The 26,081-nt window shown below is 34.2% G+C and overlaps 1 protein-coding gene across 1 annotated transcript in view; it reads left to right on the forward strand.

Moving 5' to 3' along the window:
• The first annotated feature begins 1,608 nt into the window (after positions 1-1,608).
• The window catches only part of SLC4A10 (solute carrier family 4 member 10), a 317,469-nt gene continuing 292,996 nt past the window's right edge, over positions 1,609-26,081 (forward strand). Inside the window, exon 1 of the mRNA XM_066344965.1 lies at positions 1,609-1,814. Coding sequence (XP_066201062.1) covers positions 1,767-1,814 — 48 coding nt within the window. The 5' untranslated portion in view covers positions 1,609-1,766. The remainder of the gene's footprint in view (positions 1,815-26,081) is intronic.

Consider the following 26,081-nt stretch of genomic DNA (forward strand, 5'->3'; position numbering starts at 1 on the left):
AAACTTTAGAGATATGGGCTTTCTTTATCTTTCGAGGTTGAATATCTGCTGTTGAAACACTGGCTAAGTTCTGTTACACTGATAGAAATAGTAGCTCTAACATATAGTAAGCACTCAAGAAATGGTTGTCCCAGCAATGTACTGGTAAGGTTTAATAATATTTATTGTAGGAAAATATTGATTAAATGACATTTCAAATACCATCTCATTTTTATTTTGACTCTTGGAATAAAGAGTTAGACTTTTTCCTAGTTGTGTTTTAAGTGTTTTTTTTTTTGAACAAATATAAACTGGGTGACTTAGGGTTTTCTAGTGAATAGCCTTTCGAAAGAGAAATTATTTTTTTTCTACTCAGTTGTTTGTGATTATCTATTAACGGTCATTTGAGTGGGAAGTGAGCTTTTATTCATCAGTTCGTGGTAGAATGTTGAGTCCCAAATTAGTAACTTCCTCATCAGATATCTTATTATTTAAGTCCTTGGAATCATCTAAATGTGTTGTGCTCAAAATTACCACTCAAATATATTATTATGATTAAAAATCCCCAAAATATATTCTTATCATAAAACATCTGAAATTTATTATAAAGAGTTGTATTAAGGAAAACGATAAAAGTTATCTATAATTCTAGCTGTGATGAGCATTGTGGAAAATTTTGGTGTACTGTTGAAAATAATTTAATATTCACTTCTGCTGATAAAAGGTTTTAAAAATCTGGTGTAAAATTTCATACTGAAGATAAACTATCTTAATAATTTTCAGTCATCCTCTCTTAACCCCTCTGTCATTTGTAATCTCCATGCTCTTAGTCTAGGGTCCAGTGATAGGTGGATCTCATCACTTAAAATACTTTAGATTTGTAATCAATTTAAGAAATCTGTGTAGTCATTCGGCAACAATTATCAATCACTCTTCCCTTCAAAGAGCTTCTCTTGACTCCTTTTCTTCCAGTGATTAGAACATCCCCTACCTGTTTCTTGTTGGGACTTTTAAGGCTTACTCTTATCAGATTTGTTATCTTTTCAAAGAGCTTTATTTATCTTCATCATCGCTGCTATCAAAATACTTTCTTTCCTTATTATTTTTGTTGGAAATTACAGAAAAGTATATTTTACTTGTAATATGTAACACATAGGTTTCTCACAATTAAAATATTGAAAATATGTCTACCTAATATGTATTGAGTCAAAAATGACTTAAATGTCTGATTATTTATGTATTTATTTTTTGTTAGGGCATACTTCAAGCTCCCTAAGGCATATACATTTTGATGTCATCTTAATTGTTTTTAAAGACCCCCCCCCTCAGATAGTCATAGTGGGACAACTAATAAACCTTATTAACATTATCTTGTTTGGATTATATCTCTTATGGGAATAAAGTTAATTGCCTCAGAGTGTCAACATCTGGCTGAGCTAGTTGGAGTCCACCTTGGACTAGTCTATATAAGAAGTTAGCATCTTAGGTAAGATTCATTAGACTTGCAGCACTGCTGGTTGTATATTATATGAGCAACCAGGTGTGAACAAGGATACAGGGCTTGGGTGATCCCTCTTACCCGCCCAGGGATCCAAGGCATTCAGTGCAAAACCTGGCCAGCAGCCCGAGTGAGTAGGAGCCATGTGACTCTGGTGAGTTGGAGTGTGCAACTGCCTCCTGCTTCAGAGCTACCTGATCCGAATACTAAGCAGAGCGAGTGCCGGGCTGAGTGTAAGACACTGAAGACACTGCAGAGAAAGGTGCTTATTCCAGAAACATTACAAAACATGGAGATTAAAGACCAGGGAGCCCAAATGGAGCCGCTGCTGCCCACGGTAAGAGACAACCTGCTGTCATGTAGATTTAACCGCATTTGCTGCAAAGCCTGTCAGGCAAGCGGTCTGCTAGCTAGGTGCAGCGAGTGTACTTTTGGGGGTGGTGGATAGCTCCCACAACATATGGACAGGGGTCTCCTCCCATCTCGGGTGACTGAAATGCATAACGCAAAGCACATGATTATTTCCCCCTTCTCAATATGGATGCACTACGGTGATGAAATGTCTCATGTTTGCTGCTGTTTGAAGACATGGCTAGGTTTTAGCAGCAGGGGCAGCTGTGTGTCTTTCCCTGCCTGTTACTGTCTATCTCTGTTTCTCAGGCTGTGCAGTGGTATTTCAAGTCCCTGCAAAGAGGCCCCCTTTTTATCACATTTAGCCGTGATAAATTTGCTCCTCATGCCTCGTCCCCCTGACAGGGAAGGGGATCCGCTGCTCTTGCAGCTCTAGAGGTTTAGTCTCTGCAGGAACCAGGGGAAAGGAGAGCAGAAGCCTTGCAGTGTGTGTGTGTGTGTGTGTGTGTGTGTGTGTGTGTGTGTGTGTGTGTGTGTGTGTTGTCAGTCTCTCTCAAAGGGAAACGTGTCATGGTTCACATACAAAGAAGGTATGCATTTTGGGGGAACAGGCACACAATTCAAATTTGAACATCTGAAAGGTTCCTGAAGTATCATTTGGAAACAGCCTGTTTATCTCTGGGTCTTTAAGCCTCTTCCCTAGATCTAATTCCTGGGTAAGTAGTTGATTTGCGTATCCTCTCCACAAATCTCTCTAGCCGGTTCACAGACTTTGTAGATCCTCAGGAAACATCTTCTGTATCCCGGAGCAGCTGATTTTACTGTGTTCAAAGAAAACAGAAAAGAAAAGAAAAGAGAAGAAAAAAGAAGAGAAAAGAAAAAAGACCCAACAGTGTTTTCTTGACGCAACAGAGATGCCAAACGAAAGCTTCCAGCATCTATTAGTGCTATCACAGCTCAGAATAGCAGGAATCTCCCTGCACCAAACCAGGCGGAGGGGCTGTTCTGAGCTCTCTGCTACTCAGGTCGGCGACCCACCTAGCAGACTAGGGACTGACAGCGAGCTGTCCATTCCGAGCCTATTTCTAGGTTTTGAACATACTTTTAAGTCAAATAATACCTCATGAGAGGTGGGCATATTCTAGGCCACTGTATTTTTAGGGCCTTACCCCTCCTGCCAGCTCAAAATTTGCAAGAGATTTCAGTTTGCATCCCGGAATCGGCTTTGGCTACTGAGCATGCCCAGTTTTCCTTAGGACGCCAGATTTGAGCCGGGAGGGAGCAAGGAAATGGGAAGAATGCAGGAGTCATCACTGAGAATGGAGCCTAAATAAAGGACAGGGGATAGGGGCAGTGTTAGAGAGGGGGGAAAAGGAAAACATGCCAGTTAGCCTGCTTACCTAAAAGCAGAGACCTTTCTTTGCAGATCAGAGTGTAATTATTTTACAAAATGCGAGTAAAAGGTTTGTGTGTCTTCCCAAACTTAAATAGATACTTGAATCGAGATGCTGTGGGTACTGAGAATAAAGGGTGTCAAGAATATCAGAGAACTATTGTTCCCTGGATGATTGAAAGGAGCTATACACAGCAGTTGGGGAATGGATATTTAAGGAAGATTAAGATATGGGAGGGGGACCCTGTTTGGGAGGGAGGAGGTTGGAAGTTGTCCTAGAAAAGCAGTCTAAAGTCACTTTGATGTGGCATATGAGTCGTCACTTGTGGGGAACAGTTGAAGCAAATGAGCATTAACTGGAGGAATTTTGAAGAGACTGACATTATGGGCTAGATAAGCAATCAGTCTGTGGTTTGAAAGAGCAGGGAAAATACAAGTTTGTCTAGAAAAGAAGGTCTACAATAAGTTGATGGAAATTTTAGAAGAGTCCAAAGTTTGTATTTTACGTGGATAATGGCCAGTACAGAATAGTTTAATGGCAAGAGACGATTGTGTTAGCAGTTCAATTATAAGAAAAATAAGCCTGAGAGGTTGGAAAGGATGCTGAATTATTGGCCTACTTTTATAATTGTATAGTATTTTTAAGTTCCCCAAACGCTTTATGCATTTTTTTAGTTCTGAAAACAATCATGTTAAAGCAGATTTTAATATCTTATTTTTTTTAAATTTGGGGTGACATTGTTTAATAAGAGTACGTACATAGGTTTCATGTAGACAGTGCTATAGCATTTGAACTGATTGTGTTGTGTGCCCATCACCCAAAGTCAAATCGTTTGCCGTTCCTGTATATTTGTCCCACTTTACACCCCCTTCCCTGCTGTAACCATTTCACTTTTATCTGTGTCCATGAGCCTCAGTTTTATATCCCACCTATATGGTATATATATTTGTCCCTCTTTACTATTATCTTAATTTTAAAGATGAGAACTTGAGGCACAGGGGGTTTAAATAACATATTTAAGGTCACGTAGTGAGTGATGAATCCAGGATTAGAATATAGGTCTTCTAAAACTAGTTCAGAAAAAAGAGCAGTTTTTTTCTTTTCATTTTTACATCACATTATTAACCAGGCTTATTATAATCAGATCCTGGAGTGGATTTTTATGCTTGGAAGAGAAAGAAAGAAATAGCTTTGGGTTCCATTTTAGAAAATTAGATGACTGCAAATAATTATATGAGAGGCAATATGATATAGTATTTAAAAGGACAGTCTATAGGTCCCAGTGCAGCTTTTTACATGGTATATGATCATGGAAAAGTGATAAGCTTTAGTTTCTTCAACTGAAAAATGGGAAGTGAATGGTACATATCTCTTGGATTTTGTGAGCAGTAAATGAAATAACCTATGTCAAGTACCTGACATTTAGTAGTAAGTGCTCAAAAATTGGCTGCTATTATCATTATTGATGGAAATATATAATAGAAACTGAGATGGAGTTCAGGTCTTCTGTAAGGTGGCTTGTCAGTACTACCTACTAGGAAGGAAATGTGGAGAGATGGAACACTGCTAAGGAAGGGGGTTTTAGTTACCTCTGTGGAATCTTTGCAGGATGGTGGAAGAGCTAATTAAAAAGCTGTTGAAAACCAAGATTAGATATGGGACAGAAGCAGTCAGGTGTAGGAAGATGAAGAAGTCAAAGAGAAAGAAAAATCCCAAGACTAGACAAGTACACCTAATGAGTGAATGTGTGAATTTTGATTAAAGTGAAAGGGAGAAAAGATTGTTTTTAAGCCTTCAACCTTTATCTTTATTTAGTATATATAAAGTTCGTTTTAAGGGTAAGTGAGGAGGAGTCTGTGATGTCTTTTTCTTTTCTCTCAGTTCTTCTTAGGACTCATCATTTTCTTTTGCTGAGCGTGGCATTATTGCATTTTGTAGGCCCTATCTCTCGAAGGGTTGGGAAATTCAACTCGTGGGCCAGAGTACAGTCTGGCTTTGAGAGCCCCTGACTGTTATGTTTAAGGCTATTACAACAGCCATATTTCAGAAGAATTATTCACTTATTAAATGCCTACTATTGGTCAAACATTTTTTTAAAGATTTATATATTAATTTTTACAGAGAGAGAGGAGTTGTATATGAGGGGAGTAAGGGGTTACCAGGCAAGCCCAGGGTTTTGAATTGACAACCTCAGTGTTCCAGGTTGACACTCTATCCACTGTACCATCACAGGCCATGTGATCAAACATAGTTTTGATGCTGGGGATACAGCAAAGAACAAGATAGACAAAACCATGTCCACATACATCTCACAATGTTGTTCACCTAGAGATAAAGCTCAATTTAAGTTTTTTGAGAGACTGCTGTTTTCTCTTCAAATATTTAATCACTGTTAAAAGCTCTTTGAGATGGGCATATATGGAGAGTATATGCAACAGTCATGATGGGAATATCGCTATAGTAATGATTTGGAAGTATGTAGCCAGGAATTTAAGACATTACGTATGTCTTCAAATTGCATATGATTTCAAAGTACTGAATTTGTTTCTAAGAGTAACCTAAGAGTAGATTACTGGGCTATGCAAGATGCTTCCAGGAGAATATTTTTACAACTATTTCTATATTGTGCCTTTTACTCATAGGTGATATGTAATGGTTCCATGCTGGATTCCTTCTAAAATTCTGATGTTCTAAAAGGAACTTGTTTTAAGTTGAACTTATAAAAATACCCTCAGGTATGGAACTAGAGTAAAGATAGCTTTGTAAAGTAATTTGATAGTAAAGGATAGATGATGGAATTTAGCACCTTTAAAAAGCGAATTTCAGATTTCCAAGAGGCCTGGTTTATTGAATTATTTTATTTGTGAAAAACAGTTATGAAAAATCTCTTATATTAGTAAATCAGGGAAAGGAAAATGGGACTAAAATGTCCAAGTAACAAAAAAAGCACATAGTTGGCTAAGTCATATTGTTATTTCTATTTATCTTGAGTTGTAATTTAGATATAATATAAATGTAAAGAAAACATTCTTACTACATATGATAATACATAGGAAGCAAAATGCACTATAAGAAATCAGTTCTCATTTCTACTTACATGACTTGAATTGTTATTCTACAATGATGAGTGACTATAGAGATATAATATAATATAGGATGCTAAGGTTAGTAATGAGTAGTAGACTCTAAAGCTTACAATATTAAGTTTATAATAATCATATTGAATTTGGATGAGGAAGTGAGATAGTTTATAAGAGAGAGTTATAAAATATCTGGGCCAACATCTGGAACTCAAATAGATTTAGAGAGCATGGTCAGAAAAATAATCACACTTCTAGTATTATTTTTTCTCAGCTCAGAATGCTGGTTACTTCAGAAGTAAACTGAGCATAGACAATAGAGCATTGCATGATGTCTCAAGTGAATGGAGAAATGTGCGTGCCACTTTCAACCCCTCTTTGTGGAGAAATTTCCATTTTTCTTTCACTTGCCACATAGGTTACATGGCACTAGATTATTTGGCTTTCTATGAGGATACACTTTCAATTTATATAGTAAATATTAGTTAAGTGGTATTTACTTTTACTTAAAATAGCTATAAATGAAAGTTCTAATATATTCTCCCATTTAAAAGATTGGTCTCAGATACTCCTTGTGGTGTGTTGCTCTTATTTAGAAAGAGGGAATAATTAATACATAATACATCTATTTTGTGAAATCACGTATGTTTTGGTCAGAGAAGAACTATAGAGATCAATTGGAGACTAGATTTTAGACTTTCTCTTTAATTTACAGATGGTGAAACTGAATACCAATGAGATAAGGACATATATTTATGGGCATGCCATTTATACTAGTTAGGGGCCTAGAGTCCAAATATCTTGATTCCTACCTAGTTCATCATCCTTTTCACTATTGTATAATCCCTATTCAAGCGTAAACAAGTGTCAAATTAAAATGATGTTGATGATTAGATAATCTTTGTGAATTAATAGATGATACTGTCTCAGGTTCATGCTAAACACAAACATCTCTAGTCTTCATAAATCCTGAAAAGTTGTTAATGTTATCTAGTCTTACAGATAAAGAAAACTAGGCTCAGAGGGTTGAATAAGTAACCCAAGTTCACATAGCTAATAAGTACTGAGCTAGGGTTTGAAAATATTGTTTCTAGTTGACTCTGCTCCTTTTAATGAAAGCCAATTAAAAAATAAAAAGGAATCTTATTATAAAATGGTCTATCATATCTACCTCTTCAAAAATAAATGTACTATGCTGCCAGGTGCTATAAAATGTAAGGCATTGCAGGTCATATATTGCATGAATTCAATTTATATAAAATGTTCAGAATACGCAAATTCTTAGAGACTAAAGTAGATTAGTGGTTGCCAGGGCCTGCGGTGTAGGGAAGACTGGTAATAGCTATGCAGTTTCTTTTTTTTTTTTTAAATAAATTTTTATTAATGTTAATGGGATGACATTAATAAATCAGGGTACATATATTCAAAGAAAACATGTTTAGGTTATCTTGTCATTAAATTATGTTGCATACTCCTTGCCCAGAGTCAGATTGCCCTCCGTCACCCTCTATCTAGTTTTCTTTGTGCCTCTCCCCCTCCCCCTAACCCTCTCCCTCCTTCCCTCCCGCGTCCTCCCTCCCCCCACCCCTGGTAACCACCACACTCTTGTCCATGTCTCTTAGTCTCATTTTTATGTTCCACCAATGTACGGAATCATGTAGTTCTTGTTTTTTTCTGATTTACTTATTTCACTCCGTATAATGTTATCAAGATCCCACCATTTTGCTGTAAATGATCTGATGTCATCATTTCTTATGACTGAGTAGTATTCCATAGTGTATATGTGCCACATCTTCTTTATCCAGTCATCTATTGAAGGGCTTTTTGGTTGTTTCCATGTCTTGGCCACTGTGAACAGTGCTAGCTATGCAGTTTCTTTTTGGAGTGACGAAAGTGTTCTTGAATTAGATAGTAGTGATTGTTGTACAACCTTGTGAATATACTAAAAATCACTGAATTGTACACTGCAAAATAGTGAATTTGATCTAAAAGAATAAGTTATTACTTGACTATTAACATTAATAGGGAGAATGTTGAGGGTCTCCAGAATATTTATATCAGTCATATTTATATTTATGAAAATTAAAGCGCGTGCGCGCACACACACACACACACACACACACGCACACACTCTTTCTTCCAGATCGTCTGAACCACAAAATTTATTTTCTTTGTGATGAAGAAAATGCTGAGTTTGGCCAAGGTTTCAGCAAACTATTTGTAGAACTAGAGGCCTTTTGGAATATATCTTCAAAGCTGAGTTAATAGAATAAGAAAATTATGGAGTAGAATATGTACAGAAAAAGAAGAAAACTACTTAAATTGGGCCAAATTGTATTTTTTTTCCAATCATCTTCTGAATTTTCTCTTGATTACTGAAAACTTGAATATAAGGAACATTAGGGCAACAAAATTTCTAAGAAAAATAATTAAATTTCACTTTGTGTTATCAACATTGTTTTAAGATCATTGTTGGTCTAGCCTCATAAAGTGTTATGTTACTCTATATGTCAAACTCCAAAGAAAATTTTAATTAGCTATTTTATATTGATTTTTATAGTTTGTTTCTTCCAAGATCTCATGATGATAAGAGATGTTTTACATATAATATATATATATACATAAGTGATTTACATATTATAAAATCTCCTATTGTAAGTGTATAATTCAATCATTTTCAGTAAATTTAAAGAGCTGTGTAGCTATCACTACAATCTGCTTTAGAACATTTCATTGCCCCCCAAATTTTCTCCAGCCCATTTATATAGTGAATACTCCAGTCCAACCCTAAACAGTGATTTGCTTTTTACTGATTTGCTTTGTCTCTGTAAATTTTCCTTTTCTGAAACTTTATATAAATGAAATTATACAATAGGTATTATTTTGTACCTGGCTTCTTTTACTTAAGTGACATGTTTTGAGTCCATACATGTGGTATGTATCATAAGTTTGTTCCTTTGTATTACCGAAAAGTATTACATTGTGTGGAGGTCTGACAGTTTGTTTATTGATAGTTTATGTCATTTATAGAGTTTCTAACTATAACTTTTAGCTGTTACAAATAATGTTGCTACAAATTCTCATGTATATGACTGTGTTGTTTTACTTGTACCATTTTACATATATCAGCTGGCCCAGTAATATAAGTGTTTTGGTTTCTCCACATTTTTGCTGATACATGATACTGTCTGTCTTTTTGAATAGCCATTCTAATGAGTGTGAAGTAATATGCTGTTGTGATTTTGATTTGCATTTCATAATGACTAATTATCTTAGTCTATTTAGATTGTTATAACAAAATGCCACAATTCTGTTTATTAACAACAGACTTGATTTTGCACAGTTCTGGAAGCTAGGGAGTCCAAGATCAAGGAGCAACAGATTTGGTATCTGCTGTGAACCTCTTCCCTGTTCATAAATGGCCATCTTTCGGCTACATTCTCGCAGCACAGAGAGAAAGTGGAGCTATCTGAGGCCTCTTTTATAAGAGTACTAATTCCTTATAAAAGACCTAATCAGCCTGACCTGTGGTGGCGCAGTGGATAAAGCGTCGACCTGGAACGCTGAGGTCGCCGGTTCAAAACCCTGGGCTTGCCTGGTCAAGGCATATATGGGAGTTGATGCTTCCTGCTCCTCCCTCCACCTTCTCTCTCTCTCTCTCTCTCCCCTCTCTAAAAATTAATAAAAAAAATAAAAAAAAAGACCTAATCACCTCCCAAATGTTCTACTTTCTAATATCATCACATTGAGGACTAGGTTTTAACGTAAGAATTTTGAGGGAGCACAGTCAATCTATACTACTAATGTTGAACATCTTTCCATGTGCTTATTAACCATTTGTATGCATTCTTTGATGAAATGTCTATTAAAATCTTTCACCCATTTTTCAAATTGTAAGAGCTTTTAAAATATATTTTGGATACAAGTTTCTTTTTAAGAATATAATTTCACAACTATTTTATCATTGGCCTTTAAGACAAAATGTTTTTTTTTTAATAAATATTTATTAATTTTAATGGGGTGACATCAATAAATCATGGTACATATGTTCAAAGAAAACATTTCCAGGTTATCTTGTCATTCAATTATGTTGCATACCCATCACCCAAAGTCAGATTGTCCTCTGTCACCTTCTATCTGGTATTCTTTGTGCCCCTCCCCCTCCCCCTTCCCCTCTCCCTTCCTCTCCTCCCCTCCATAACCACCACATTCTTGTCCATGTCTCTTAGTCTCATTTTTATGTCCCAACTATGTATGAAATCATGCAGTTCTTAGTTTTTTCTGATTTAGTTATTTCACTCCATATAATGTTATCAAGATCCAACCATTTTGTTGTAAATTATCCGATGTCATTATTTCTTATGGCTGAGTAGTATTCCATAGTGTATATGTGCCACATCTTCTTTATCCAGTCATCTATTGAAGGGCTTTTTGGTTGTTTCCATGTCTTGGCCACTGTAAACAATGCTGCAATGAACATGGGGCTACATGTGTTTTTACGTATCAATGTCTCTGAGTTTTGGGTGTATATACCCAGTAGAGGGATTGCTGGGTCATAAGGTAGTTCTATTTTCAGTTTTTTGAGGAACCACCATACCTTCTTCCATAATGGTTATACTACTTTACAGTCCCACCAACAGTGTATGAGGGTTCCTTTTTCTCCACAGCTTCTCTAACACTTGCTATTACTTGTCTTGTTGATAATAGCTAATCTAACAGGTGTGAGGTGGTATCTCATTGTAGTTTTAATTTGCATTTCTCTAATAACTAATGAAGATGAGCATCTTTTCATATATCTGTTGGCCATTTGTATTTCTTCCTGGGAGAAGTATCTGTTCATGTCCTTTTCCCATTTTTTTTATTGGATTGTTTGTTTGTTTGTTGTTGAGTTTTATGAGTTCTTTGTATATTTTGGATATTAGGCCCTTATCTGAGCTGTTGTTTGGAAATACTATTTTCTATTTAGTTGGCTGTCTGTTTATTTTGTTGTCAGTTTCTCCTGTGGAGCAAAAACTTCTTAGTCTGATGTATCTTTGCCTTCACTTCTCATGCCTTTGGAGTCAAATTCATAAAATGCTCTTTAAAACCAAGGTTCGTGAGTTTAGTACCTATGTTTTCTTCTAGGTATATGGTCTACCGGAAAGTTCTGCCGTTTTTGGAATGAAACAAAATACAAATTTTTCTTGCCGTCAGAAAAATTTGTTAAATAATATAATTCCCATTATTATTAATGATTTCTTGCCAGCGTGAGGGCAATTTTGTATATCCCATTTTTGAGAAATGTTTTATCTTTTGATGTGAAAAATTGAACCAGTACTTGTTTGATATCTTCTTCATTTTTGAATTTTTTGCCCTTCAAAAAATTTTGTAAGGACAAAAACAAGTGATAGTCGGAGGGTGTAAAGTCCAGGGAATATGGTGGATGCGACAGAATTTCCCAGCATAGTTCTGCAATTTTTTGACGAGTCCCCAAAGCAGCATGTGGCCTGGCATTATCATGATGCAGTATGATGTTCTTCCTGTGACCTTACTGTATTGGTTTGTTTCTAGTAATCTTTTTGTGGAGTCTTTGGTGTTTTCAATGTATAGGATCATATCATCTGCAAAAAGTGATACCTTTACTTCTTTTCTGATATGGATGCCTTTTATTTCTTTATCTTGTCTGATTGCTCTGGCTAGAACTTCTAGCACCACGTTAAATAAGATTGGAGAGAGTGGACAACCCTGTCTTGTTCCTGATTTAAGGGGAAAAGTCCTTAGTTTTATGCTATTTAATATGATGTTAGCTGATGGTTTATCATATATGGCCTTTATCATGTTGAGATATTTTCCTTCTATACCCATTTTGTTGAGTGTCTTAACATAAAGTTGTTTTGTATTTTATCGAATGCCTTTTCTGCATCTATTGATAAGATCATGTGGTTTTTGTTCTTTGTTTTGTTGATATGGTGTATTACATTAACCATTTTATGTATGTTGAACCATCCTTGAGATTCTGGAAGAATCCCACTTGATCATGATGTATTTTTTTAAATATGTTGTTGTATTCGATTTGCTAGTATTTTGTTTAGTATTTTAGCATCTGTACTCATTAGAGATATTGGTCTGTAGTTTTCTTTTTTTGTGCCATCCTTGACAGGTTTCTGTATGATAGTTATGTTGGCCTCATAAAATGTGTTTGGAAGTATTGCTTCTTCTTCAATTTTTTGGAAGACTTTGAGTAGAATAGGAACCAGTTCTTCTTTGAATGTTTGATAGAATTCACTAGTATAACTGTCTGGGCCTGGACTTTTATTTTTGGGGAGGTTTTTAATAGTTTTTTCTATTTCCTCCCTGCTAATTGGTCTGTTTAGGCTTTCTGCTTCTTCATGACTCAGTCTAGGAAGGTTGTATTGTTCTAGGAATTTATCCATTTCTTCTAGATTGTTGAATTTGGTGGTATATAGTTTTTCGTAGTATCCTACAATAATTCTTTGTATATCTATAATGTCTGTGGTGATTTCTCCTCTTTCATTTTGGATTTTGTTTATATGAGTCCTTTCTCTTTATTCCTTGGTGAGTCTTGCCAAGGGTTTGTCAATTTTGTTGATTTTTTCAAAGAACCAGATACTTGTTTTATTAATTTTTTCTATAGTTTTTCTGTTTCCTATTTCATTTATTTCTTCTCTGATTTTTATTATTTCCTTTCTTCGGCTGGTTTTGGGTTGTCTTTGTTCTTCTTTTTCTAGTTCCTTAAGGTGTGATGTTAAGTGGTTTACTTGGGCTCTCTCTTGTTTGTTCATATAGGCCTGAAGTGATATGAACTTCCCTCTTATTACTGCTTTTGCTGCATCCCAGAGATTCTGATATGTTGTATTGTCATTTTCATTTGTCTATATATATCTTGATCTCTGCGCTTATTTCTTCTTTGACCCATTCATTTTTTAAAAGTGTGTTGTTTAGTTTCCACATTTTTGTGAGTTTTTTCCCTTTTATTTTTTACAGTTGAATTCTACTTTTAAGGCTTTATGACCAGAAAATATGCTTGATACAATTTCAATTTTTCTGAATTTGCTGATGTTATTTTTGTGGCCCAACATATGGCCAATTCATCAGAATGTTCCATGTACACTAGAGAAAAATGTATGCTCTGTCGCTTTGGGATGAAGTGTCCTGTAGATGTCTATCATATCCAGGTGCTCTAGTGTTTCGTTTAAGGCCAATATATCTTTATTAATTTTATGTTTGGATGAACAATCTAGAGCCGTCAGCGGTGCATTGAGGTCTCCAAGTATGGTTGTATTTTTGTCAGTTTTTGTTTTAAGGTCAATAAGTAGCTGTCTTATATATTTTGGTGCTCCTTGGTTTGGTCATATATATTAAGAATTGTTATGTCTTCTTGATTCAGTGTCTCCTTAATCATTATGAAATGATCATTTTTGTCTCTGATTACTTTTGCTGTCTTATAGTCAGCATTATTAGATATGATTATTGCTACACCTGCTCTTTTTTAAATGTTATTTGCTTGGAGTATTGTTTTCCAGCCTTTAAATTTGTTTTTATCCTTGTTGCTTAGATGTGTTTCTTGTAGGCAACATACAGTAGAATTTTCTTTTTTAATCCATTCTGCTACTCTGTTTCTTTTTATTGGTGAATTTAATCCATTTACATTTAATGTAATTATTGACACTTGTGGGTTCCCTATTGCCATTTTATAAATTGCTTTCTGTTAGTTTTGTATCTTGTTTGATTCTTCTCTTTTGTTTTTTTTTATCATTTGTTTTTGTTTGGTTGTATTCCATACTTCTTTCTTCTGTTGCTACCTTTTTTAAGTCATGTGCTTTTGTGGTGTTTTTTTTCAGGGGTGGTTACCATTAAGTAATGAAAAAGGTACCTACCATGTTCACTGTAGTACACTATCTTATGAGTGCTTCTGCACTTCATTTCCTTTGCTACTGTTAATCTCTGTCCTCTCCCCCCACCCCTTTTTTGTTGTCACAGTTTAAATTTGGTTTTATTGTGTTCTTGGTGGAACTTTTACTTGTGGTTTTGTTTTGTTTTGTTCTTTGTATCTGGTTGGAAAATCCCCTTTAGTATTTCCTGTAGTGGGTGTTTTCTGATGATAAATTCCCTCATCTTTTCTGTATCTGTGAATGTTTTTATTTCTCCTTCATATTTGAAGGATAGCTTTGATGGGTATAGTATTCTTGGCTGAAAGTTCTTCTCTTTCAGAACTTTAAATATTGGGGTCCACTCTCTTCTAGCTTGTAGAGTTTCTGCTGAGAAATCCGATGATAATCTAATAGGCCTTCCTTTATATGTTGTATTCTTCTTTTTTCTGGCTGCCTTGAGAATTTTTTCTTTGTCGTTGGTTTGTGCCAATTTCATTATGATGTGCCTTGGAGTAGGTTTGTTGGGGTTAAGAAAACTCGGAGTTCTGTTTGCTTCTTGAATTTGAGGCTTTAGTTCTTTCCACAGGCTTGGGAAGTTCTCATCTATTATTTGTTTGAATATTTTCTCCATTCCATTTTTCTCTCTCTTCTTTTTCTGATATACCTATTATTCTTATGTTAGTTTTTTTTGATGGAGTTAGACAATTTCTGTAGGGCTTTCTCATTTTTTAAAAAATTTTTGAGTTTCTCTCTTTTTCTCTCTGTTGTGCCTCAAGTTACTTGTCTTCTATGTCACTAATCCTCTCTTCTATCTGGCCTGTTCTATTAGCTAAGCTTGTTACTTTGTTTTTCAGTTCATAAATTGAGTTTTTCATCTCTGTTTGATTTGTTTTTATAGTTTCAATTTCCTTGGTAATATAGTCTCTGTGTTCGTTGAGTTGTTTTTTTGAGCTCCCTAAATTGCCTTTCTGTGTTTTCTTGTATATCTCTGAGTATTTTTAGAATTTCTATTTTAAATTCTCTGTGATTTACCTCCAAGGTTTCCAATATATTAAATTTTTTCTCCATAGATTTTTCCTCATCTATCTGTGCTACATCTCTGTCTTTTGTATCCATGATATTTGATTTCCTTTTCCTTAATGGCATCTGAGGGTGGTTTTGTTGATAGCACTTCATGTTCAGTGTGTGGGCATCTATCCTCAGATGCTCCAAGGATATATTTTTCTGTCACTGCTTGAAGAACTTGTTGAAATTTTGGGGAGAGGTATTGGGAGCGCTCCTCATGGCGCTATTTCTCTGACATCATTCCCACTTAAGTTTTTAATTTTGATGAAGTGCAACTTTTTAATTTTTTAACTATTGAATATACTTTTTGTGTTGTATCTAAGATCTCTACCTATGCCAAGGTCATAATACTTTTTTTCTTATTTTTTTCCTAGAAGTTTTGTAGCCTGCTCTCACATGTATGATAATCAAAATGATATCTATTTTGAGTTAATTTTTGTATATTGTTTGAGGTAAGAGTCTAAGGCTTTATTTTTTTTGCATATCGATATCCAGTTGCCTTAGCAACATTTGTTAAAAAGATTGCCTTTCGCCCTGGCCGGTTGGCTCAGCGGTAGAGCGTCGGCCTAGCGTGCGGAGGACCCGGGTTCGATTCCCGGCCAGGGCACACAGGAGAAGCGCCCATTTGCTTCTCCACCCCTCCGCCGCACTTTCCTCTCTGTCTCTCTCTTCCCCTCCTGCAGCCAAGGCTCCATTGGAGCAAAGATGGCCCGGGCGCTGGGGATGGCTCTGTGGCCTCTGCCCCAGGCGCTAGAGTGGCTCTGGTCGCAATATGGTGACGCCCAGGATGGGCAGAGCATCGCCCCCTGGTGGGCAGAGTGTCGCCCCATGGTGGGCGTGCTGGGTGGATCCCGGTCAGGCGCATGCGGGAGTCTGTCTGACTGTCTCTCCCCGTTTCCAGCTTCAGAAAAATGAAAAAAAAAAAAAAAAAAAAAAAGATTGCCTTTCTCTATTGAATTTCCTTTGCAGCGTTGTTGAAATTAAATTGACTATAAATATAAGGTTTTTTTATCTGAGCTCCCAAGTTAATCTATATGTACCCTTACCCTAATTCCACATGGTCTTAATTATTGAAGCTTTATAGTAAAATTTGAAATCAGTTTGTAAGTCCTTCGACTTTGTTATGCTTTTTCAAAATTGTTTTGGATATTCTAGGTTTTTTGTATTTTCATATAAATTTTAGGGTCCACTTGTTGAGTTCTACAAAATTCCTGCATTGATTATGATAGAGATTGCTTTGAATTCATAGATATCAATTTGACAATATTGGGTCTTCCAAAACATGTATGTGAACTGTTTCTCCATATTATTAGATCTTTAATATTGTATGACAATATTTTTAAATTTTATTTGTTTTAAGTTGACTTCTATACACTTTATCAAGGATGTTATGAAAATTCCTGAAGCACTATTTGTACAGAAGTGCTTATATTAAGCATAGGTCCAATTTCAAATAGTTCAGAACTACAGAGTCTTCTCAAAAGATAAAAATGGAGGTTAATCTTCTGACTCAGTGGGATACAGTAAGAATGTATTATAGATGAGGACTCTGTATAGTCTTGATTCAATGATAAAGTCTTTCAGTATTACCAAGACACTCATTCATCATTAAAATTATGCTCTGAAAATCTAATATGTTTTTTAAAGAAGAATTTTCCCCTTGCATATTGAATGTGGTAGGTGGCTAGAGTGCCTCCAACATTTATTTGTACCCCTCCTTCTTCTTGCTAATTCTGAGAATTCAAAATTATTTACAGGAGGCTATTGCTTCCTAATGAATATATTTTTCTTTTTGACCAATGAGGCTTTGATGTCAAAGATGATAACCTGTCAAATTCCAGAAAGCAAATGCCATAAAAAGTGGTTAGATATTGAATGGAATCAAAACATAGCTCTGTTTATAAAGCACATTTCATTATTGTTAGATTCATATTGCTTCTTTTATAAATGCATTGGTGATTTTCTGTTGCTATTTAAGCTGCTCTGGGAATAAGCCTACCCAAATGCTTCTGATTTGCTCAGAAATAAAAATGTGGTTAAGTTGGAAAAAACCCCATGTATACAGCAAATAATAGACCTAATGTACAATGTAATGTGTTTTTAGAGTATGTGCTGTGTAATTGTATTTTATTAACAAATAACTTTATGATATAAAGGCCTGTCAAAAATATGACATTATACAATTTTATAGAACACTTTTAATAGATATAAAAATTTAGTATTTCTTTCTCTTAAACAAATGAATTATTGAAAACCTTAAACTCAAGAATCACCTGATTCTTGAATTATTGAAAACCTTAAACTCAAGAAAACCTTAAACACAGAATCTTCAAGTGTCTTATTAAAAATGCAAATGCTGGTCTTTACTCAAGCTTATTGGCTTAGTAGAATATCAAGGAAGTGGTGTCAATGTACAAGCAATTTAATGAATGCCTGATTCTTATGTACTTTGCCATAATGTTAACATCTTACATTATCAAAACTAAAAAGTTAACAGTGGTACAATTCTATTAATTAAGCCACGGTATTTATTGGGATAGTGCTGCCAGTTTTCCCATCAATGTCCTTTTTCTGTTCTAGAATTACATTTTGTGTTTAGATATCATGTCTCTTTAATCATTTCCAATTTGTGAGATACTCAGTCTTTCCTTGTCTTTTATGACCTTGAAACTCTTGAAGTGTACAAGTTAGTTTTTTGTGTGAATTATATCTCAATTTTTATTTGCCTGAGAATCTCATAATTAGAGGTAATGCATTTTTTTTTGTCAAGAATACCACTGAAGTGATGTTTCCTTCTTAGTGCATCATATTATGGGATGGAATCTTATTTCTGGGGATGTTAGCTTTGATTATAAAGGTGTCTGCTAGGTGTTTCACTGTAAAGTTAAAAATTTCCTTTTTGTAATAATGAATATCTTGGGGAGATACTTTGAGTCTATGCAAATATCCTATTTCTTCTCAAACTAATTTTAGTATTTAGCAGTGAATATTTTCTGCTTATTACCTACTTATTACTGTGGTGTTTGTCTAATGGTGATTTTCTATTTCTCTCATTTTTCCTGCATTTAGAGATTAGAATATTTTTATGTAGGAGAGCTGTCACTTTTCCATTGTTTACTTGTTAATTCAATTGTGTATTTTAATGTGGACTCAAAGATATTTATTTTACAATATAGACGGTACTTCAATAATCTCAGAATTTATTTTGTTGGCCATATGATTTCATCTTTGGACATTAGGAACTCCTTCAACTTTTTCTCATCCTTTCAATATGCTCCCATTATTTTTGAACATCTCCTTAGTATTTGACACCATAAGATTTTCCAGAACTATCTCATATTTTCCCTGCCTTAGCTCTGGAATCAATCATATCTTTAAGGAGTGACGAGGCTAATTTTTGTGGTATTTATAAATATTGCCAAAATTTCTTCCAGAAAGATTGTATAACCAGTTTTCACTTTTACTAGAAGCTTCACTGGCACTTTAAAGCTTTGACAATTGGCCTGTAAAACATTTTATTACCACTTCCTTTTGTATTCCATTACCAATTTTGTTTGCTATTAATGTTGTTGTATAAAGTAGGTTCTTTTAAAAATACAGTTCAGAAGAAATTTTGAACTATTTGAAAAATTCCTTAGTTTTGTTTACCTTACTCAAATAATATCAGGTATCACTGAAATGCTGCTTTTCTCTTATCTCTTTAGACAGTTGCTAACATCTCTTTTATACATGGCTGCCTTATACAATGAAGGTATAAACTGCTAGTCCCAAGCTCCGTCTGTACAGATTTGTATTAGATACTGTTTTAGTCATAAAATTTTGTTCTTCTTTGTATGAGTGAATTAAATGGTTTCTCTATTTTCTTAAAAACCATGGACATTCTTTAATTTTTTTTTTTAAGAATGAAGTTGAGAGAGGTCCAATTAAAGAGTCATTTTGGTGTCTTATCATTTTCCTCAGACTTCCTGGTTGTATCCAGTCTATGATAGGCTGGATACAGACAGATTTTATTTTTTGTATTAAGATGATTCTTGTGTACAGTATTTTCATCTGTATTATTCCTTAAGAAGAGACTGTCATTCTTATTTGAACCATCCAGGACCTTTCATGTCATCAAAACTGTGTTGAAGAAGTACCTGAAGATCCTGATAGATGATAGACTTGACAAAAGTAAAATTTCTAGACTTTCTTATATCTTGTCACTTAAAACATGGTGATTCAGATGTCATAATTCTCTGATTTAATAATTCTTTTTACCTTTATGTGATTTGAATAATATAGTCTTTAGGATTGATCTATTTTAAATTAAATAACTTAGTCACAGTAGTTATTTTGCATTTGTCTTCACATTGTAGAGTACTTTCTTTTTATATATTTAACATAAATACCCATTATAATGGTTATCATAAAAGGTAAACAGAAACACGTCCTGAATAGTTAGCCTCATAGCCTGATACTAGGAGCTGCTGGGACTAGTCTTTTATATGACTAGTGTCAGTCATATAAAAGAAGTTGGAATCTCCAGTACAGACTATTTCTGTAAAGTAAGTTAATATAATATTTTGTCAAATCTTTCTAAGGACAAACATGCAGAAATGTTGAACTTAATATCAATTTTATCCATTAAAAATTCATGAAGCTTTCTTATAATTTGTGAAATTGTAACCGTAGTGTATTCATTTAAACATGCTGTTTGCCTTGAAGCCAACTTTAAAAAGATCAATCCTTTACAAAATTATTTTAGTAGCTTATAATTTCACTTGTTCCCTTTAATGATTTTAAAAACATTATTCTACTTCCATCTTTATACTTATATTCACCATCTCTCTTAGCTATATAATTCAGTATTCTTAGTCTTTCTCATCTTATCTAAATTGATTTCCTCCATCTTTGCAGATGGTTGCATGGTTGGCATAGCAAAATAAAGGGGCTTATGTCTCGGATTCCCTGGGATACTGATATACCTCAGTGCAAAATATTCAGTTATCTCAGTAGCTCTCTTGATTTCAAATCGGCCAAATATTTTAGAATGAATTCTATCACCTAACTTTCAACGGTTATAATGAAATTTTTAACATTAGAATCAGTTTTTCTTGGAAAAATATGCTTTTCTGATGTTTTTCTTGGTTTAGAAAAATACCTTGAAAAAATGAAAAGCTTTCAAAGTTTATTTAATCTCAGATTGTTTTATAAAACAATAATTTGATGATTATGTTTTAAGAATTTATAAATACATATTTACATTTATTTTAAAAAGTACCTGCATATTTAGAAAACAGGAGCAAAACTGCTTGACAAAATGCATTTGAACACAAACATATGAATGGTTCATATGATATAATGAATCTGAAATATTAATTAATTTTTTTACATTATTCCCCTCCCTATTGGGTGAGAATAAAAGGGTAAAGAAGTAGCTTTACAGTCCTTTAAGAAATGGATCAAGGATTCCACCCATTTAAGGAGGTATAGTAAAATGTTCCAATTATGGCCTTAAGAAACATTTTGCACTGCTTTGATCATGATGTCTTTGTGCAGTTGATGCATGATAAAGGGAGAATAAGATCAGTACAAATAAATAAGACTCAAAGATAATTCAGATAATTTTTAAAATTCAGTCATTTCAGTGTCCTGTGTTCTTTTGTGAGATGGTAGCCATGTGCAGCCACAGGAGGGACGCAGTAGAGGATGCGGAAAACAACCCTGTCCATCCCAGTCAGCAGTTCTTCAAAGGGAAAACAAATACAAGTAAACAAAATAAGATTTTATGTCCTAAATTATTTTGGGAATTTTTGGACTACAATTTGAAATGACAGTTATTTAAAATAAGATAAGAATGGATGGATTGTAATTTATCTAATGCTTCATGATAAGTGATTAGGCATGGGAAAGTTAGAGACTGTTTTCAGAATTAATAATTTTATAATCAGAAGCAATTGAGGAAGACATTATCCTATGTGAAATAAGCCAGATCCAGAAGGACAAACACTGCATTATCTCTCTTACACGTGTAATCAAAAATAGCCAAACTCATAGAAACAGAAAGTAAAACAATAGTTGCCAGGGATTGGAGAGAGAAGGAAATGGGAGTGTTGGTCAAAGGGTACAAATTTCAGCTATGCAAAATGATTAAGTTCTGGAGGCCTACTGTAAATAAAAAGTGAACATAAAAAATATAAAAATAATGTGAAAAAACTTTCATACAAAATATTGTGTCAACATTAATCAAAAGATGATTGAAATTATGTCAATTGATCAAGTATTGAAAATATATCAAGTGAAATTATATATGTGTCTAGGATAATATGATTATAAGAGACACTGCAAAATAATGAAGTAAAGAAAGTTTATTAAATAAATGATGTTAGGACACAGCTATCTTGAAAATTAAGTTAGATTCTTATTTCTACATACTTTAAACTATATTGTAGATTGAACATGACAGAAAAAGATGTGATCTATGTTCTTTTTGGGGTGTAACAGCACTAAAGAAACAGGAGAAATAAACATATCTATACTATATTTATATATCTGTCTGTCTATCAAAGTAATTGAAAATTGGAAGGGACCCCTTAATTGTTCATTGATTCCTTGATTGCTTTCTCAAATGTGCCTTGACAGGGGGGCTGCACTGCAGCCAATCCAGTGACCCCTTGCCTTGCTCAAGCCAGTGAGTGACCTTGGGCTTAATTTAAACCAGTGACCTTTGGGCTTAAGCAGGTGAGCCTGCGCTCAAGCTGGATGAGCCTGCACTCAAGCCTGTGTCCCAGGGTTTTAAGCTATAGGAGTGAAGTGCTTGGTACCAGGTCCTGGGATGATTTAGGGTAGTGGAAATATTGGCTTGATTGTGTGAGTTAGAGGAGAAGGGAGTTGGGGATATCAATTTGGGATTGGTTGGTTTGCATATCAAAAAGGTGTTTGTGGGAAAGCTGTTAACCCTCTCTAAAAGGCTTTAGCAAACATGGAAGGCTCAGTCTTTCCCTTGGTCTGTAAGGCCTTAAATACTAGAGCACCAGTAATAGAGAAAACAAGAAGATATAGAACTATAACTGGCCCAGTGACATGTGGTTGCCAAATAGACGAATACAGAATCAAAGAAAACACAGAACAAATAAATATCCTATATTGATCTATAAATTCTCTTTAAAAAGCAGATAGAAAAAGAGTACCTGTCAGGCTGTGTGTGACCATCTCACTTTATCTACATCCAAGGGTAAGAAGGATTTTGGGATTTCCCAGTAACTTTCTCTCTCTTGATTTTATATGCTCCCATAAAACTATGGACTTTGATATTTTATAAAATTAAATATATACTAGTAATATTTTTATACTACACAATTTCTTGTAATAATATTTGCTCAAAGCTAATATATGTTAGCATAGTAATATGAAAACTTAATAGAATGCATAGGGAAGAAACATGTAATTCTCATTAGCCTCACCCTGATATTTTCTACAATCTTTCACAAGTGGATTAGTGATCACTTCATGTTGGTCTCACTTTCTAATTACATATTCCTCTGATAAGCCATGACAGTGGTTTTATATTATGTGAATAAAGAGACAAGAGTTCACCTTTGATTATTTTGGATAAAGCCTGCACAAGAAAACAGACTGTATTGTTTGGACTGTGTTATATTTTCAAGAAGCTATGATTTTTAAAAATGTAATATTCCCAAAGAATTTAGTGTTGGCTGAACATTCAAATAGAAAACCAAGTAAAGGAATTTTACATAAATTTGAGAGCCAGTTAAAATAAAGAGCAATGAATGTTTATCAAATGCTGAGCATGTGTATGGAAACTTCTTTAAGTCTTGTTCATTTTTGCTACCTGAATTATATATTAAACTCCCTTTAATATTAGAAAACATTTACATACAGATGAGGAAAAGTAAATAGCCTAAGGAAAAGGTGATAATTTTATACGGATAACACTTATTAATGCACATGACAATTCTATGAATTAAATAAGGCTTTTAAAAATGTTTAGCAGAAGCTTAAATTTTCACTGAATGTAAAATTTATAGTTTTATAAATTAGCTTTTATTATTACTAGGTTTAAGAAAAAAAATTTCATGTAATTCTATTGTCTATTATAATGCAGCTAAACAGATAAATTGATTAAGTGTTCATAAGAATCAGATTCAGTATCAGGGTCAGAATCAAGGTAGTGATGCATAAAAATAAGGAGGTATTATGGTTCATAAGGAAAATATAGAGTATTCTCTGGTTAGATCTCTTAGCTAAAGCCTATTAAAGACTAGTTTCATTTCTTAATAATGTTTTCAACTTGAGCTGTTAAAATTTGTTTCACAATTTTTCAAAATCAAACTCTTAGGATGTTAAAAATAAAACAATGCAAAAATTTCTCTTTGACTTGCTTTTACCAGTTTGAATTGTGCATTACAAATATATAAAAATATTTAATACTATGAAATAGAAAACATTGGCTAAATTAATAATTTTTACATATAATTCCAGATAGTATGGAAGTCTTTATAGCTACACATTGTGCTCAAATTCATCCTTGTACAAACCATTAACTGATTTGGAATTTATATGTGGGAATTGGGAGATATGAGGACATATATTTAAATGTTTAAATAAGTAAATATATATTATATAATCTTCACTACTGATAATGCTTTAGAATTTTAACTAGCAAATGATCTTTTTTGTAAATGAATAAATTGCTTCAAAATTAGACATAACCAATGCCATAGACATTTTTATCTTTGATATAGTGACAAAAGTCAAGCTACTATGATGAAATTCTCATTTGTTGAAAACCTTTAGTCTACTTTTTATGTGTATTATTTCTGAAGTTTTCAGAAGAATTTGAAATATTAACCATGAAGAATTTGAAATATTAATTTATAATCAGGATGATATGTCACTCAATGCACAGGTCTCATTTTTATGCACATTACTGTAATAAAAGTAAATTTTTTATGGGTTTGATCAATATTTTAGAACATTTAATACAAAATTATTTGTATATTTTTTGTTTTTTTTTGGATTAAAGCTCCTCATTTTATTTATTTAAATTATTTTTATTAATTTTAATTTATTGTGTTAGCATGAATTCAAGTGCCCCACTCAATATAACTACCTCACCCCCACCCCCTTGTCTCCCATTACCCCCCTCCTCCCTTGCCTTTGGGATTTGCTGTCCTGTTATCTGTATCGCGGTGTTATGTATATATAATTTAATCCCTTCACCTTCTGATCCCATCGCCTCATCCCCCTTCCCACTGACAGCTGTACTTCTGCTCCCAGTGACCCCACCTCTGCCTCTATTCCTTTCCTCAGTTCACTTTGTTCATTAGATTACACATATAAGTGAGATCATATGATATTTGTCTTTCTCTGCCTGGCTTATTTCACTTAGCATAATAATCTCCAAGTCCATCCATGCCATCGCAAAAGGTAAGATTTCCTTTTATTTCATGGCTGCGTAATATTCCATTGTGTATATGTACCACTGCTTTTTAATCCACTCGTCCACTGATGGACACGTGGGCTGTTTCCAGATCTTGGCTATTGTAAACATGCTGCAATAAACATGGGAATGTATATTTTCTTCTGAATAAGTGTTTTGGGATTCTTAGGATATATTCCTAAAAGTGGGATTGCTGGGTCAAAAGGCAGTTCCATTTTTAATTTTTTGTGGAAACCCCATACAGTTCTCCACAGTGCCTGCACTAGTCTGCATTCTCACCAGCAGTGCAGGAGAGTTCCCTTTTTTCCACACCCTCTCCAGCACTTATTGTGTGTTGTTTTGTTAATGAGTGCCATTCTGACAGGTGTGAGGTTGTATCTCATTGTGGTTTTAATTTGCATTCCTCTGATGATTAGTGACGTTGAACATTTTTTCATATGCCTACTGGCTATCTGTATGTCCTCTTTGGAAAAGTGTCTATTCAATTTCTTTGCCCATTATTTATTTTGGATCGTTTATCTTCTTGGTGTTGAGTGTTAGAAGTTCTTTATAAATTTTGGTTATTAACCCCTTATTGTATGTATTGGTGAATATGTTCTCCCATTGTGTGGGTTGTCTTTTAATTTTGTTCATAGTGTCTTTTGCTGTGCAAAAGCTTTTTAGTTTGATGTAGTCCTATTTGTTCATCCTGCCCTTTATTTCACTTGCCCATGGAGATAAATTGGCAAAAATATTGCTACGAGAGATATTGGAGAGTTTGCAGCCTATGTTTTCTTCCAAGATGTTTAGTTTTACGACTTACATTTAATTCTTTTATCTACTTTGAGTTTATTTTTGTGAATAGTGTAAATTGGTAGTCTACTTTCATCTTTTTGCATGTACCTGTCCAGTTTTCCCAACACCATTTATTAAAGAGACTGTCTTTATTTCATTGTATGCTCTTACCTCCTATGTCAAATATCAATTGACCATAAAGGTTTGGGTTTATTTCTGGGTTTTCTGTTCTGTCCATTGATCTATATGCCTGTGCTTATGCCAGTACCAGGCTGTTTTGAGTACAATTTCCTTGTAGTATAACTTGATATCAGGAAGTGTGATACCTCCTACTTTATTCTTCTTTTTTAAGATTTCTGAGGCTATTCATGTTCTCTTCTGGTTCCATATAAATTTTTAGAATATTAGTTCTATATCTTTGAGGTATGGCATTGGTATTTTAATAGGAATTGCATTGAATCTATAGATTGCTTTGGGTAATATAGATATTTTAATGATGTTTGTTCTTCCAACCCATGAACATGGTATATGCTTCCACTTATTTGTATCTTCCTTGATTTTTTTTTTCTTTCTTTTTTTTTTTTTTTTTGTTTGTATTTTTCCGAAGCTGGAAATGGGGAGAGACAG

Source organism: Saccopteryx leptura, chromosome 7 (assembly GCF_036850995.1).
Source record: "Saccopteryx leptura isolate mSacLep1 chromosome 7, mSacLep1_pri_phased_curated, whole genome shotgun sequence".
NCBI classification, from domain to species: Eukaryota; Metazoa; Chordata; class Mammalia; order Chiroptera; family Emballonuridae; genus Saccopteryx; species Saccopteryx leptura.